Raw genomic sequence first — 12,711 nt, 5'->3', positions numbered from 1 at the left:
CCCTGTGCAGCAGAGGAAACTCGACTCCTAACACAGGGGCTCCCCAAACGCGACATGGTGTCCGCTAATGATTGGAGCTAATTTTCCATTTAAAAAGCCAAATGGCGTGCCTTCCCTTCTGAGCCCTGCCGTGCGCCCAAACAGTGGTTTACCCCCACATATGGGATATCAGCGTACTCAGGACAAACTGGACAACAACATTTCGGGTCCAATTTCTCCTATTACCATTGGCAAAATAGGAAATTCCAGGCTAAAAAATCATTTTTGAGAAAAGAAAAATTATTTTTTATTTTCATGGCCCTGCATTATAAACTTCTGTGAAGCACCTGGGGGTTTAAAGTGCTCAGTATGCATCTAGATAAGTTCCTTGGGGGGTCTAGTTTCCAAAATTGGGTCACTTGTGGGGGTGCTCCATCGCATAGGCACACAGGGGCTCTCCAAATGCGACATGGTGTCCGCTAACAAATGGAGCTAATTTTCCATTCAAAAAGTCAAAAGGCGCGCCTTCCCTTCCGAGCCCTGCCGTGTGCCCAAACAGTGGTTTACCCCCACATATGAGGTATCGGCGTACTCGGGAGAAATTGCTCAACAAATTTTAGGTTCCATTTTATCCTATTGCCCATGTGAAAATGAAAAAATTGAGGCGAAAAGAAATTTTTTGTGAAAGAAAAGTACTTTTTCATTTTTACGGATCAATTTGTGAAGCACCTGAGGGTTTAAAGTGCTCACTAGGCATCTAGATAAGTTCCTTGGGGGGTCCAGTTTCCAAAATGGGGTCACTTGTGGGGGAGCTCCAATGTTTAAGCACACAGGGTCTCTCCAAACGCGACATGGTGTCCGCTAACGATGGAGATAATTTTTCATTCAAAAAGTCAAATGGCGATCCTTCCCTTCCGAGCCTTACCATGTGCCCAAACAGTGGTTTACCCCCACATGTGAGGTATCGGTGTGCTCAGGAGAAATTGCCAAACAAATTTTAGGATCCATTTTATCCTGTTGTCCATGTGAAAATGAAAAAATTGAGGCTAAAAGAATTTTTTTTGTGAAAAAATAGTACTTTTTCATTTTTACGGATCAATTTGTGAAGCAGCTGGGGGTTTAAAGGGCTCACTATGCATCTAGATAAGTTCCTTGGGGCGTCTAGTTTCCAAAATGGGGTCACTTGTGGGGGAGCTCCAATTTTTAGGCACACGGGGGCTCTCCAAACTTGACATGGTGTCCGCTAAAGAGTGCAGCCAATTTTTCATTCAAAAAGTCAAATGGCGCTCCTTCCCTTCCAAGCCCTGCCGTGCGCCCAAACAGTGGTTTACCCCCACATATGAGGTATCAGCGTACTCAGGACAAATTGGACAACAACTTTCGTGGTTCAGTTTCTCCTTTTACCATTGGGAAAATACAAAAATTGTTGCTGAAAAATCATTTTTGTGACTAAAAAGTTAAATGTTCATTTTTTCCTTCCATGTTGCTTCTGCTGCTGTGAAGCACCTGAAGGGTTAATAAACTTCTGGAATGTGGTTTTGTGCACCTTGAGGAGTGCAGTTTTTAGAATGGTGTCACTTTTGGGTATTTTCAGCCATATAGACCCCTCAAACTGACTTCAAATGTGAGGTGGTCCCTAAAAAAAATGGTTTTGTAAATTTCGTTGTAAAAATGAGAAATCGCTGGTCAAATTTTAACCCTTATAACTTCCTAGCAAAAAAAAATTTTGTTTCCAAAATTGTGCTGATGTAAAGTAGATGTGTGGGAAATGTTATTTATTAACTATTTTGTGTCACATACCTCTCTGGTTTAACAGAATAAAAATTCAAAATGTGAAAATTGAGAAAATTTTCAAAATTTTCGCCAAATTTCCGTTTTTATCACAAATAAACACAGAATTTATTGACCTAAATTTACAACTAACATGAAGCCCAATATGTCACGAAAAAACAATCTCAGAACCGCTAGGATCCATTGAAGCGTTCCTGAGTTATTACCTCATAAAGGGACACTGGTCAGAATTGCAAAAAACGGCAAGGTCTTTAAGGTCAAAATAGGCTGGGTCATGAAGGGGTTAAATGTTTTATAGCTTCATGAATGGAGCTATGTAACATAGTAACATAGTTATTAAGGTTGAAGGAAGACTTTAAGTCCATCTAGTTCAACCCATAGCCTAAGTATGTGATGTTATGTCACTTCTCGTGGACAAGCTAAGAGTCGGTAATGGTCCAAGGTCAGAATACCAGGAGAAAAGCGGATCAGAGCAATAGGAGCAGGCAAAACAGATGGTTAGAATGAGGTCCAAAGTCCGAGGTCAGGCAGCAAAAAGATCCAAGAGAAGAACAGAAGGCACAGAGAGATAAACCACACAGAGCTGAATGTATGTCTGGCATAGATCTGGGACTGACCGCCCAGCTAAATGGCTTTGCAATCACCTGGGACAGGGAACACCTGAAGATAGACTGGGAAGTTCTGGTCTCAGTTTGGTCAGCTGAGCTGTCAATCAAAACACAGACAGCTCAACATGCCGATGCACGAAACTGAACGACTGTGCAGTCAATCAAAGTACTGACAGCTTCAAGATGCCACTGCACTAGATAGGATAACTGACCTGTCAATCAAAGTACTGACAGGCTGAGTACACCCCTGCACCAGATTGTATATGAGATATTGAGGGGTGAAATCGTGACATGTAGGGGCTTGTTTTTTTTAGCTATACTTTTAATTGATGCCATTTTGGGGTAACTACAATCTTTTGATCTCTTTGTATTGCATGTTTGAGGGGAAGAGATGTAACCAAACAATCGGCAATTCCAGCAATTTATTTTTTGCTTTATGGTTAAATTATTTTACATTTTCATAGATCGAAATCAACAATTATTTTTATTATTTATATTAATTGAATGTGAATTAGGAAAACTGGGTGACTTCAACTTTGTTCTTATAGGATCGGGTCGGATTTCACGAAACCCGACTTTTTCAAAAGTCGGGTCGAGTGAAATCGGCCGATCCTATAGAAAAGTCGGGGTCGGCCGAAACACGAAACCCAAAGCAGTGCATTGGGTTTCTAATGGTTCCCAGGGTCTGAAGGAGAGGAAACTCTCCTTCAGGCCCTGCGATCCATATTAATGTGTAAAATAAAGAATAAAAATGAAAAATATTGCTATACTCACCCTCGGACGCGCCCTGGTTGTAACCGGGAGCCTTCCTTCCTAAGAATGAGCGCCTGAAGGACCTTTCGATGACGTCGCGGCTTGTGATTGGTCGCGTGAGCGGTCACATGGGCGTCACGCGACCAATCACAAGCTGCGACGTCATCGAAAGGTCCTTCAGGCGCTCATTCTTAGGAAGGAAGGCTCCCGGTTACAACCAGGGCGCGTCCGAGGGTGAGTATAGCAATATTTTTCATTTTTATTCTTTATTTTACACTTAAATCTGAATTCCGATACCGATTCCCGATATCTTAAACATATCGGGAATCAGTATCGGAATTCCGATTCCAGATCAGAAGATCGCCGACCTCATGGCCGACCCCACACAGGGGTCGGGTCGGGTTTCATGAAACCCGACTTTGCCAAAAGTGGGCGACTTCTGAATCTGGCCGACCCGTTTCGCTCAACCCTACAGATGACAACTGTATAGCACAGAAAACATCACAGAATAAAGGCAGATTTACTTACAGACACCAGGTCACAAAACCAAAGTAATACAAGATGCAGCAGACCCCCATTATGAAGACGGGGAAGCACATGTGCAAAATACTGATAAAACAACCACTCACAAACCTACGATCCATGGAGGGGGCAGTTTCATAGCATTATAAATGCACACGGATGAGGCATGAACAGGGAGCCGGTGTATGTAGCACAGCCAGCAGCTGCTGACATGGAGTAAGCTGAGCACTCTCTATTCACCCAGAATTGACATAAGACATATCACTACATTTTAAAGGGATTCTGTCACGATATGTAATGACCCAACAAAGGTCAGTCAGCAGCCGGCATGACACACACACAACGGGATGGAAATGGGGAGAGAAAGGCCCTACTGATAGGGAAATGAGGGATGGACACCTCCTGCTCAAACCTGAGTCTGTCCCTGCACTCTCCTAATGCCCTAAGTGGGTCCTTTCCCCACACCACCGTCAGGAAGCTCGTCCCTCGCTGTCACCTCACACTGCACTGGATAGTGCACTGGCCGGCAAGGGTGCTAACCTCATCACTTAAGATGCAATGACACAGGGGACAGTGACAAACACAAGACGGATGAGGAAAAAACACCAAACTTAGCTTAATAGCCTTCTCTGCTGCAAAGCAGCTCACAGCAGAGGAAAGGCTTCCAGGCAATGAACTCTACAAAACCAGCAGATTCACCACTGCAGCCAGAGAGCTCCTTCCACCAGGCTTGGTCAATATAGATTTCTCTATCACTGACAGTCATCTGATGCATCAGGTGACTATTTAAAGGATGGTGGGAGTGGTAACCACCCACATCAGCTGACCGAGTCACTCTGCAATTGCAACAGATTGCCAGCAAGGGAAACTGACATTAACCCCTGCTTGGCCTGAAAGAAAAAAGCTACATTTAAAACACAGTGGAGCTGCAACGAATCCAAAAATGGATTATGACAGGTTCTTAATTTTTGATCATTTAGCCTCATTTAAAGAGATTGGATGAGATTAGATAAAATAGTCTGCTTTTTTCCAGAATCAGTGCTGCTCTTGCTTGTGGGATATGGCTGGCATTTATAGCCTTTTCGTAAAATTTGTGACTACGTATTGACCAGAATTAAAATATATAGTCACAAAGCCACTGACAAAACTATTCTTATGTTCAGCACCTCTCAAAAGTTTGGAAACACTTGTTCATGAAATAGTTTTTTTATGTTATAGAAACCTTCAAAAAGAACCTGAAGACTCATCTCTTCCGACAAGCCTACAGCCTGCAGTGATCCTCAACCTACTGAACAGCCGCACAGCCAGCTCTTCCCTCTCCTAGTGTATCCTCACCCACCCCCTGCAGACTGTGAGCCCTCGCGGGCAGGGTCCTCCCTCCTTATGTACTCGTGTGCCTTGTTATCTGCTCATGTTTAATGTAATTGTCTATATTTGCCCCGTATTCACATGTAAAGCGCCATGGAATAAATGGCGCTATAAAAATGTATAATAATAATAATAATAATAATAATAAAATGTTCTTTTGGAATGTGCACATTATAGATTCACACTTAAAGCAACAAAACCACAATAGGCACAAAAATGGAAATAAGGAGTAAAGAAACACATGCAAAATAAAATAGAATATGTGATATACAAAAAAGGTGAAAGCGGCACTGGTGATATAGGGTATATCAATACCTGCAGAGAATTAAAACAATCACCACCAGATTGTAAAAAACAAATACAAAGTTATAAAAATTATTCGCGCTGGTATACCCTAGATATTGAGTAACAACTGGATTGCCAGAATAGATTTAAATAGAATCACATACAATGTGCAGTCCGGATATCCACGTGGGTGTCTTCCACAACCCGTTCATGCAATCAATAGTCCAGTATATAACTGTCAAACAATCAACACCCAAGTAGAAAGACAAATGTTGTAGCCAAATATTAAACACTCCGGTCTCCTATTGGAACTATAGCATAAAATCAAGTGACAGTCAATACCTTGAGAAGTAGAAGTAGATCATCTCCCGGTTTGAGAAAATTTCCAGCTGTACTAAACAGCACATGTAGAGTCTTTTGAAGAGCGTGATACCGGAGAGCTGCTCCGGCCAGTGGCAGCTAACTCCGGATGTCGGGTTCCAGCTGGGGGCAGAGATCCTCCGTCTTGGTCCACTTTGCAAAAATGTATGAAAAGTGGACTGTAGAAGATTGGAAACAGATGATTAGGAGCAATGAGACAAAAGTTAATAGACTATGCTCTGATGGGTGCAAATGGGTCTGGAAGAAACAAGGAAAAAAGGGGCTCAAGGATCGTGAAATTGAAGGAACTGTTAAGTTTGGTGGAGGAAGCTTGATGATATCAGGTTGTTTCAAAGCCAAAGGCATTGCATACTTGAACAGGATCAATAGTGGTCTCAATGCTGAGCTATATGTGAATGTCATAAAAGGCAAGTTACTTCATACACTCAAGTACTATGGATATGAAAAGAATGACATAATGTTCCAGTAGGACAATGACCCAAAGCATACTTCAAGATTGGAGAAAGGGTTTAATGACCACAAAGTAGAGGTGCTGGATTGGCCCTCACAGTCCCCAGACATCAACCCAATTGAACACTTGTGGGTAGAGTTGAAGAAAACTTTGTATACATACTGTAACAACCCTGCCGGCATCACTGCATGGCCTTCCATCCCCCACCCACCTGTTACATCAACTCACTCACCCTGTGGCATGCTGTGAGATCTGTCTGCTGCTGGCTCCATGCCATGTGCTTCATGGCCACTTGCTCTGTGTACACTTCCTGGCTGTGTGCATATGGGGCGGCGCTGGCAAATCCGGATTCTTATTGAGACTGTGTGCACCTCCCTAAGGTGTCCGTGGCCAATTGCCTAGAGGCCTCTGATACTTAAGCCATCCTCACCCATTGGAAGACGCCTGAGCAAACTATTTCCCTCAGTTAGTATTTGCTACTGAGCTGTCAGGTCATGTCCTTTCTCTGTCTCTGAGGGTTGCAACATGCAGGCCTTTATCTGTGTTCTGTTTGTGTATCCGTGTCCATTCCTGTCTGAACTCTTGTCTATGTCCATTCCTGTCTGAACTCTGGTCTATGTCCATTCCTGTCTGAACTCTGGTCTACGTCCGTTCCTGTTCCTTCTTTGGCTGTTGTCATTCCCACTCTGCTGTGTGTACCTCTGCCTTATCTCTCTGCTTGTTTGCCACTGCCAGTGGCTCTGCACTTCTCTGCTCTGCTCGCCACTACTTGTGGCTTTGCACTTCTCTTCTCTGTTTGCCACTACCCATGACTCTGTGCTTCTCTGCTTTGCTCGCCACAACAACATGTGGCGCTCCGCCTTCTGGCTCTTGGCTTTGCCTCCTGCGGTTCTGGCTCTTGGCATTGCCTCCTGCGGTTCTGCTCTTGGCTCCACCTCCAGTGTCTCCACTCTTGACTCCGCCTCCAGCGTCTCCACTCCTGGCTCCGCCTCCAGCATCTCCGCTCTTCGTTCCACCTTCCTATTATCTGCTCTTAGCTCTGTCTTCTCCTTCTCTGCCCTTAGCTGCGTTCTGTTCTTGGCTCTGCCTCTTGCTCTTGGCTCTGTCTCCTGCATTTCTGTTCTTGGCTCTGCCTTCTGCTCTTGGCTCTGCCTCCCGCATTTCTGTTCTTTGTTCCGCCTCCCACTCTTAACTCTGTCGCCTGTGGTTCTGCTTTGCATCCGCTCTTGCGGTCTTGCTCTATCTTTGCTCTGCAACTTGCCACACAGGTCTCTACCTGTTCCCATATACCCTCCAGTCTGAACAGGTGCCCGCCTGCCTGCCTGTGTCTCCGTCAAGCCCGTCTGGCCATCAGGGCCTCTGCCGTACTCGTCCGCCAGCCAGTGTCACAGCCGTGCCTGCCTGTATCCTGTCCTCCCGTGGGATCAGCATCCACAGCCAGACACCACCCTGGAGTGGTACCTGGTAGCTACCTGCCGCACAAATCTGACCTCACATCAAAGGCTCGAGCGAACACGTAGGAAGCTACTTAGTTACTCCCCTTCCAGGGTAGTCTGGTCTGTGGTCCAGTGGGTCCACACCCCCGGATGCCCACGCCAACCAGTCTGGGAACGAGCATTACACATACCCAAGTGAGTTTCACCAGTTTGCATCAAATTTGTGAGTGTGTAGAAGTAACCTGGGATCAGAATTCAGTCAAGACATGTTTGAATCTGATAGAGAACATGCCCAGAAGGATTCAGGGAGTATTGAAAGCCAAAGGTGGATTAACGAAATAGTGAAAATTAAAATTTCGATTTTTTTTTTTGGGGGGAGCAAAACAGTAACAATGCAGTGACATGACAAGAATCTGCATAACTAATCATATGCTAAATAGTTTCAAGTCAAATTTATGTATAAGACAGCCAAGAAGATTGTCTATAAAATTAAGGTAGTCTCACGTTCAAAGCAGTAATGGATGGTGAGATATGGAGCCTGAAAGTCAAAAGTTCAAATCCTTGGTGCCCTTTTGCTCGTTGGTGTATTTGCTGTATCTTTTATTGAAAAGAGTTTCAACGATCAAACTTTTCCATACTTTTCTGATGAGGCTCACCCTCCTCTAACCTGCAGCCCCTTACCACAGCAATGACGATGTTACATGCACATAAAAGGAATTGCCAACATATTAACCAAATTTGATGAAAAATCAGAGTGACTGAAATGAGAGATATGTCAAACATTGTTGGGGGCGCAGTAATTTATGTTTTTTATTATTGCTTTAAAGACCTTGAATTCTTGTAGGTTACAGTGTAGCAGGTCAAACGGCCCCTTTCCTTTCATTTACCAGGCTTTTGATCTGCTGTCTGCTGCACGCAGCCTGACCTATAGGTATTTCGCAGGACCAACGAATGTTATATGGGATAGCACCAATACATTCTGATTTTATGTATTTTACTTCTACATAGAAGTGAGCCGAGGGTGAAATATTCCTGATTTTTACATCCTAAATGAGGATCAGGACAAATATGGGATATTAATAGATATATTAACGCAGATATTCTGCTAATCATAAAACTGAACAGCTCCTAAGAAAACCAAATGTTCCACAAATTGACAGGGTAATCTGAAATAGCAATGGGGAATTTGTATGACAGTAATTAACTGATTTTAAGGTTGAAATATCATGCAATGTGACTCAGAAGCCCAAAGTGCTCTCTCTGCAAAGGCGGAGAAGTTTTGGATCTATTATGTGGCACATTGCTAAGTTTTTATAACTACCAGAAAAACTTTTTTATATCCTGCACTGATGAGTTGTAATAAGTCGCACTCAGGCGGTAAAACCATGGCCTCAATTCATCGATGCATTTGAGTCTGTTTATTTTAAGATTTTTTTCATTTTCACCTAATTTATTATTCTATTAATGCCTTTTTAAAGTCTCATTTATATGTGCTCACCTGTTGTTGTTTTTTTTTTGTTTTGTGATTTAGAATTTAGTGATTCCAGATGTCTGCCTGATTCATCAATCGGAACATTTTAAAAAGTTCCAAAATTTGCCGCAACTCTACTCCAATCCCTTCCTCGTGCTTCTCAAAAGTTGTATCTTTTGCTGAAAATTTTGCAAAAAATGGCTAATGACAGGCAAGAAGACCATTTTTTGACTTTGCACCAAATTGATGAACCATTTTTTCAAAAATTTGGTACAATAAAACATCAGCGAACACCTCAATGTATCATATATTCTAGTAGATCTCATCTAAACACACAATAAATTATTGTCTCACAAACCCATAGGACATCTGATATGTAAAGAGGTCACAAAAAAACAGACTAACCTACCAAAGGTTTCTCACTCAATTGTTCTGTCATCGTAACTGTTGTGAATTCTGTTGTCAAGCTCCCTCCTGTGGTCATGAATGGTACTTCGGCTGGTTCTGTTCATGGGCTTCCTCTGTTGGTTGTGAGTGGGGCTGCGGCTTCTGAGTTTCCTTCCACAGGTGACAAGGTTAATTCGTTAGCTAGCTGCTCTATTTAACTCCACTTGGATCATTGCTCCATGCCACCTGTCAATGTTCCAGTATTGGTCTAGTTCTCTCCTGGATCGTTCTTGTGACCTGTCTTCCCAGCAGAAGCTAAGTTCCTGCTTGTTTTTCTTTGTTTGCTATTTTTCTGTCCAGCATGCTATTTTGATTTTTGTCTTGCTTGCTGGAAGCTCTGGGACGAAGAGGGAGCGCCTCCGCACCGTTAGTCGGTGCGGAGGGTCTTTTGCGCCCTCTGCGTGGTCTTTTTGTAGTTTTTTGTGCTGACCGCAAATTTACCTTTCCTATCCTCAGTCTGTTCAGTAAGTCGGTCCTCACTTTGCTAAATCTACAGTGCCTACAAGTAGTATTCAACCCCCTGCAGATTTAGCAGGTTTAATAAGATGCAAATAAGTTAGAGCGTATAAGCTTCAAACAAGAGCAGGATTTATTAACAGATGCATAAATCTTACAAACCAAAAAGTTTTGTTGCTCAGTTAAATTTTTATAAATTTTAAACATAAAAGTGTGGGCCAATTATTATTTAACCCCTAGGTTTAATATTTTGTGGAATAACCTTTGTTTGCAATTACAGCTAATAATCGTCTTTTATAAGACCTGATCAGGCCGGCACAGGTCTCTGGAGTTATCTTGGCCCACTCCTCCATGCAGATCTTTTCCAAGTTATCTAGGTTCTTTGGGTGTCTCATGTGGACTTTAATCTTGAGCTCCTTCCACAAGTTTTCAATTGGATTAAGGTCAGGAGACTGACTAGGCCACTGCAACACCTTGATTTTTTGCCTCTTGAACCAGGCCTTGGTTTTCTTGGCTGTGTGCTTTGTGTCGTTGTCTTGTTGGAAGATGAAATGACGACCCATCTTAAGATCCATGATGGAGGAGCGGAGGTTCTTGGCCAAAATCTCCAGGTAGGCCGTGCTATCCATCTTCCCATGGATGTGGACCAGATGGCCAGGCCCCTTGGCTGAGAAACAGCCCCACAGCATGATGCTGCCACCACCATGCTTGATTGTAGGGATGGTATTCTTGGGGTCGTATGCAGTGCCATCCAGTCTCCAAACGTCACGTGTGTGGTTAGCACCAAAGATCTCGATCTTGGTCTCATCAGACCAGAGAACCTTGAACCAGTCAGTCTCAGAGTCCTCCAAGTGATCATGAGCAAACTGTAGACGAGCCTTGACATCACGCTTTGAAAGTAAAAGTACCTTACGGGCTCGTCTGGAACGGAGACCATTGCGGTGGAGTAGGTTACTTATGGTATTGACTGAAACCAATGTCCCCACTGCCATGAGATCTTCCCGGAGCTCCTTCCTTGTTGTCCTTGGGTTAGCCTTGACTCTTCGGACAAGCCTGGCCTCGGCACGGGAGGAAACTTTCAAAGGCTGTCCAGGCCGTGGAAGGCTAACAGTAGTTCCATAAGCCTAATGTGGCACCCCTAGGGGTATTTGCCACAAAAATAGTTACTGACAGTAAGTACAAATACTAAAATAGCAAGACTGCACTACCACCTCCGGCCAGAAGGGGGAGCTCCAGAGACTCCCCTTGATCCATTCTGGTCTGAGAGAAGAACTGGGAGTTGGGCTAAGGAGCTGATAGTGAGAGGTCATACAGCTGAATTTCTAACAGGAAAATCGATCCTGCTGCACAGCGGAACGAATCTACACTATCCCGACGGAAGCGGAGGACCGGAAGGGTCCGGATTAACTAAGGGGGCACAGTATGTCGCAGCACAGGGAGACGCCGCAGCACCCGGCAACGCTAATGCAGCTGAAAGACAGAGTGTCAATAGAGAGTCCGGCAGCGCAGCGGTGCAAGGAGTGGCGCCCATCATGCCGGTGCTGATGCCATATACCCCGGGTGGCCCATGGCTTCCAATGTATGAAGGTGAGCCTAATACCCTTGACGATTTCAGAGAAAAGATGCTGGCCCATTTTGACATGTTCCCTGTGGGTGAAGTTCAGCGTGTTAGTCTCCTGATGATGCAGTTAAGTGGCCATGCTAAGCGAGAAGTCACAGCATGGGCAGCTGATCTAAAAGGCACTGTTGAACGCATATTTGCTGGATTAAAAGCTACATTTGAAACCACGGCCAGCAGCAAAGCTAAAATACGATTCTTTAATTGCAAACAAAAAGCTAATGAGGGCGTGAGAGACTTTGCCTTAAACCTGCAGGAAGCCCTTAAATCACTTACACTGGCTGAACCCATTTTTAACACCGGAGCGGATAAACTGCTAAGAGATCAATTTATTGAGGGACTCTACACCCCTTCTCACCGGGGGCATGTGAGCATGCTTGTTTTTAAGAACCCTGAATTGACATTTGCCCAATTAAAGGAGAGCGCTATACGTCTCCAGCTGGCAGAGGCACCTCGGGATCAGGATCCTGCGCAACCCATGGCAGAGGCACCTCAGCAACAGGGAGTGCCAGTGACATCAGCTATGTCTGGGGCCATTGCTAAGCCCCTGGGGCCCAGTACTAATGAGGCTCTTCAACAAAAGCTTGACTCTTTAGCTGATGTTGTTGCTTCAATGGCTAAAACCATGCAGGAGATGAGAGGACACAAGATGGAGTTGGCAAACTGTAGAGAGGATGTTCCATGGATGAGACCCCGGAGATACCCGACATGGAGAGGACGACCCCGCGACCGCTACCAACCAGATGGACAGCCCATTTGCCGCCGTTGCCAGCAGCCGGGCCACTTTGCACGAGATTGTGATTTAAACGGGAATCCCCTGGGAATGCGGGCCGCTTCGCAGGAATGAACTTTCAAGGCCCAACACCCTGGCACGACAGGTACATCGGAGGACGACCCATTATCCCTATCGTGCTGGACGGAATTCCCCTCAACGCTTTGCTGGACACAGGTTCCCAGATTTCATCTATACCGTATATCCTTTATAAGAGGTACTGGGCTGATGCAGATATTGATAAAGGGCCCTCTGATGTTGAACTAGATATATGGGCCAGTAATGGTAAGTTGGTACCGAAACTAGGATTCAGGGAGATGACCATAAAGATTGGTAAAGTAGAACTGAAGAAACAGGGTATAATTGTTGTTGA

The 12,711-nt window shown here is 44.4% G+C and overlaps 1 protein-coding gene across 1 annotated transcript; it reads right to left on the bottom strand.

Annotated features, from left to right (window-relative positions):
- Window positions 1-5,700: 5,700 nt before the first annotated feature.
- Window positions 5,701-7,358, bottom strand: LOC138648627 (octapeptide-repeat protein T2-like). Its single transcript, XM_069738413.1, has 2 exons — window positions 6,838-7,358; window positions 5,701-5,845 (listed from the first exon to the last, which is right to left on the bottom strand). The coding sequence occupies exons 1-2, from the start codon at window positions 7,356-7,358 to the stop codon at window positions 5,701-5,703; spliced, it is 666 nt and encodes a 221-aa protein (XP_069594514.1).
- Window positions 7,359-12,711: the final 5,353 nt, after the last annotated feature.

Source organism: Ranitomeya imitator, chromosome 9 (genome assembly GCF_032444005.1).
Source record: "Ranitomeya imitator isolate aRanImi1 chromosome 9, aRanImi1.pri, whole genome shotgun sequence".
Classification (NCBI taxonomy): Eukaryota; Metazoa; Chordata; class Amphibia; order Anura; family Dendrobatidae; genus Ranitomeya; species Ranitomeya imitator.
Note: the sequence above shows the minus strand (reverse complement) of the source record. Positions and strands in the feature narration are given on the sequence as shown.

What these genes read in the sequence shown, in the direction of transcription:
- LOC138648627 (XM_069738413.1), bottom strand. Translation starts at nt 7,358, where the DNA reads ATGCAAAGCAGAACCACAGGCGACAGAGTTAAGAGTGGGAGGCGGAAC. An exon ending in AGCAGAGAGATAAGGCAGAG is followed by an intron (nt 5,846 to 6,837) that starts GTACACACAGCA and finishes AATCTTCTACAG; the next exon opens with TCCACTTTTCATACATTTTT.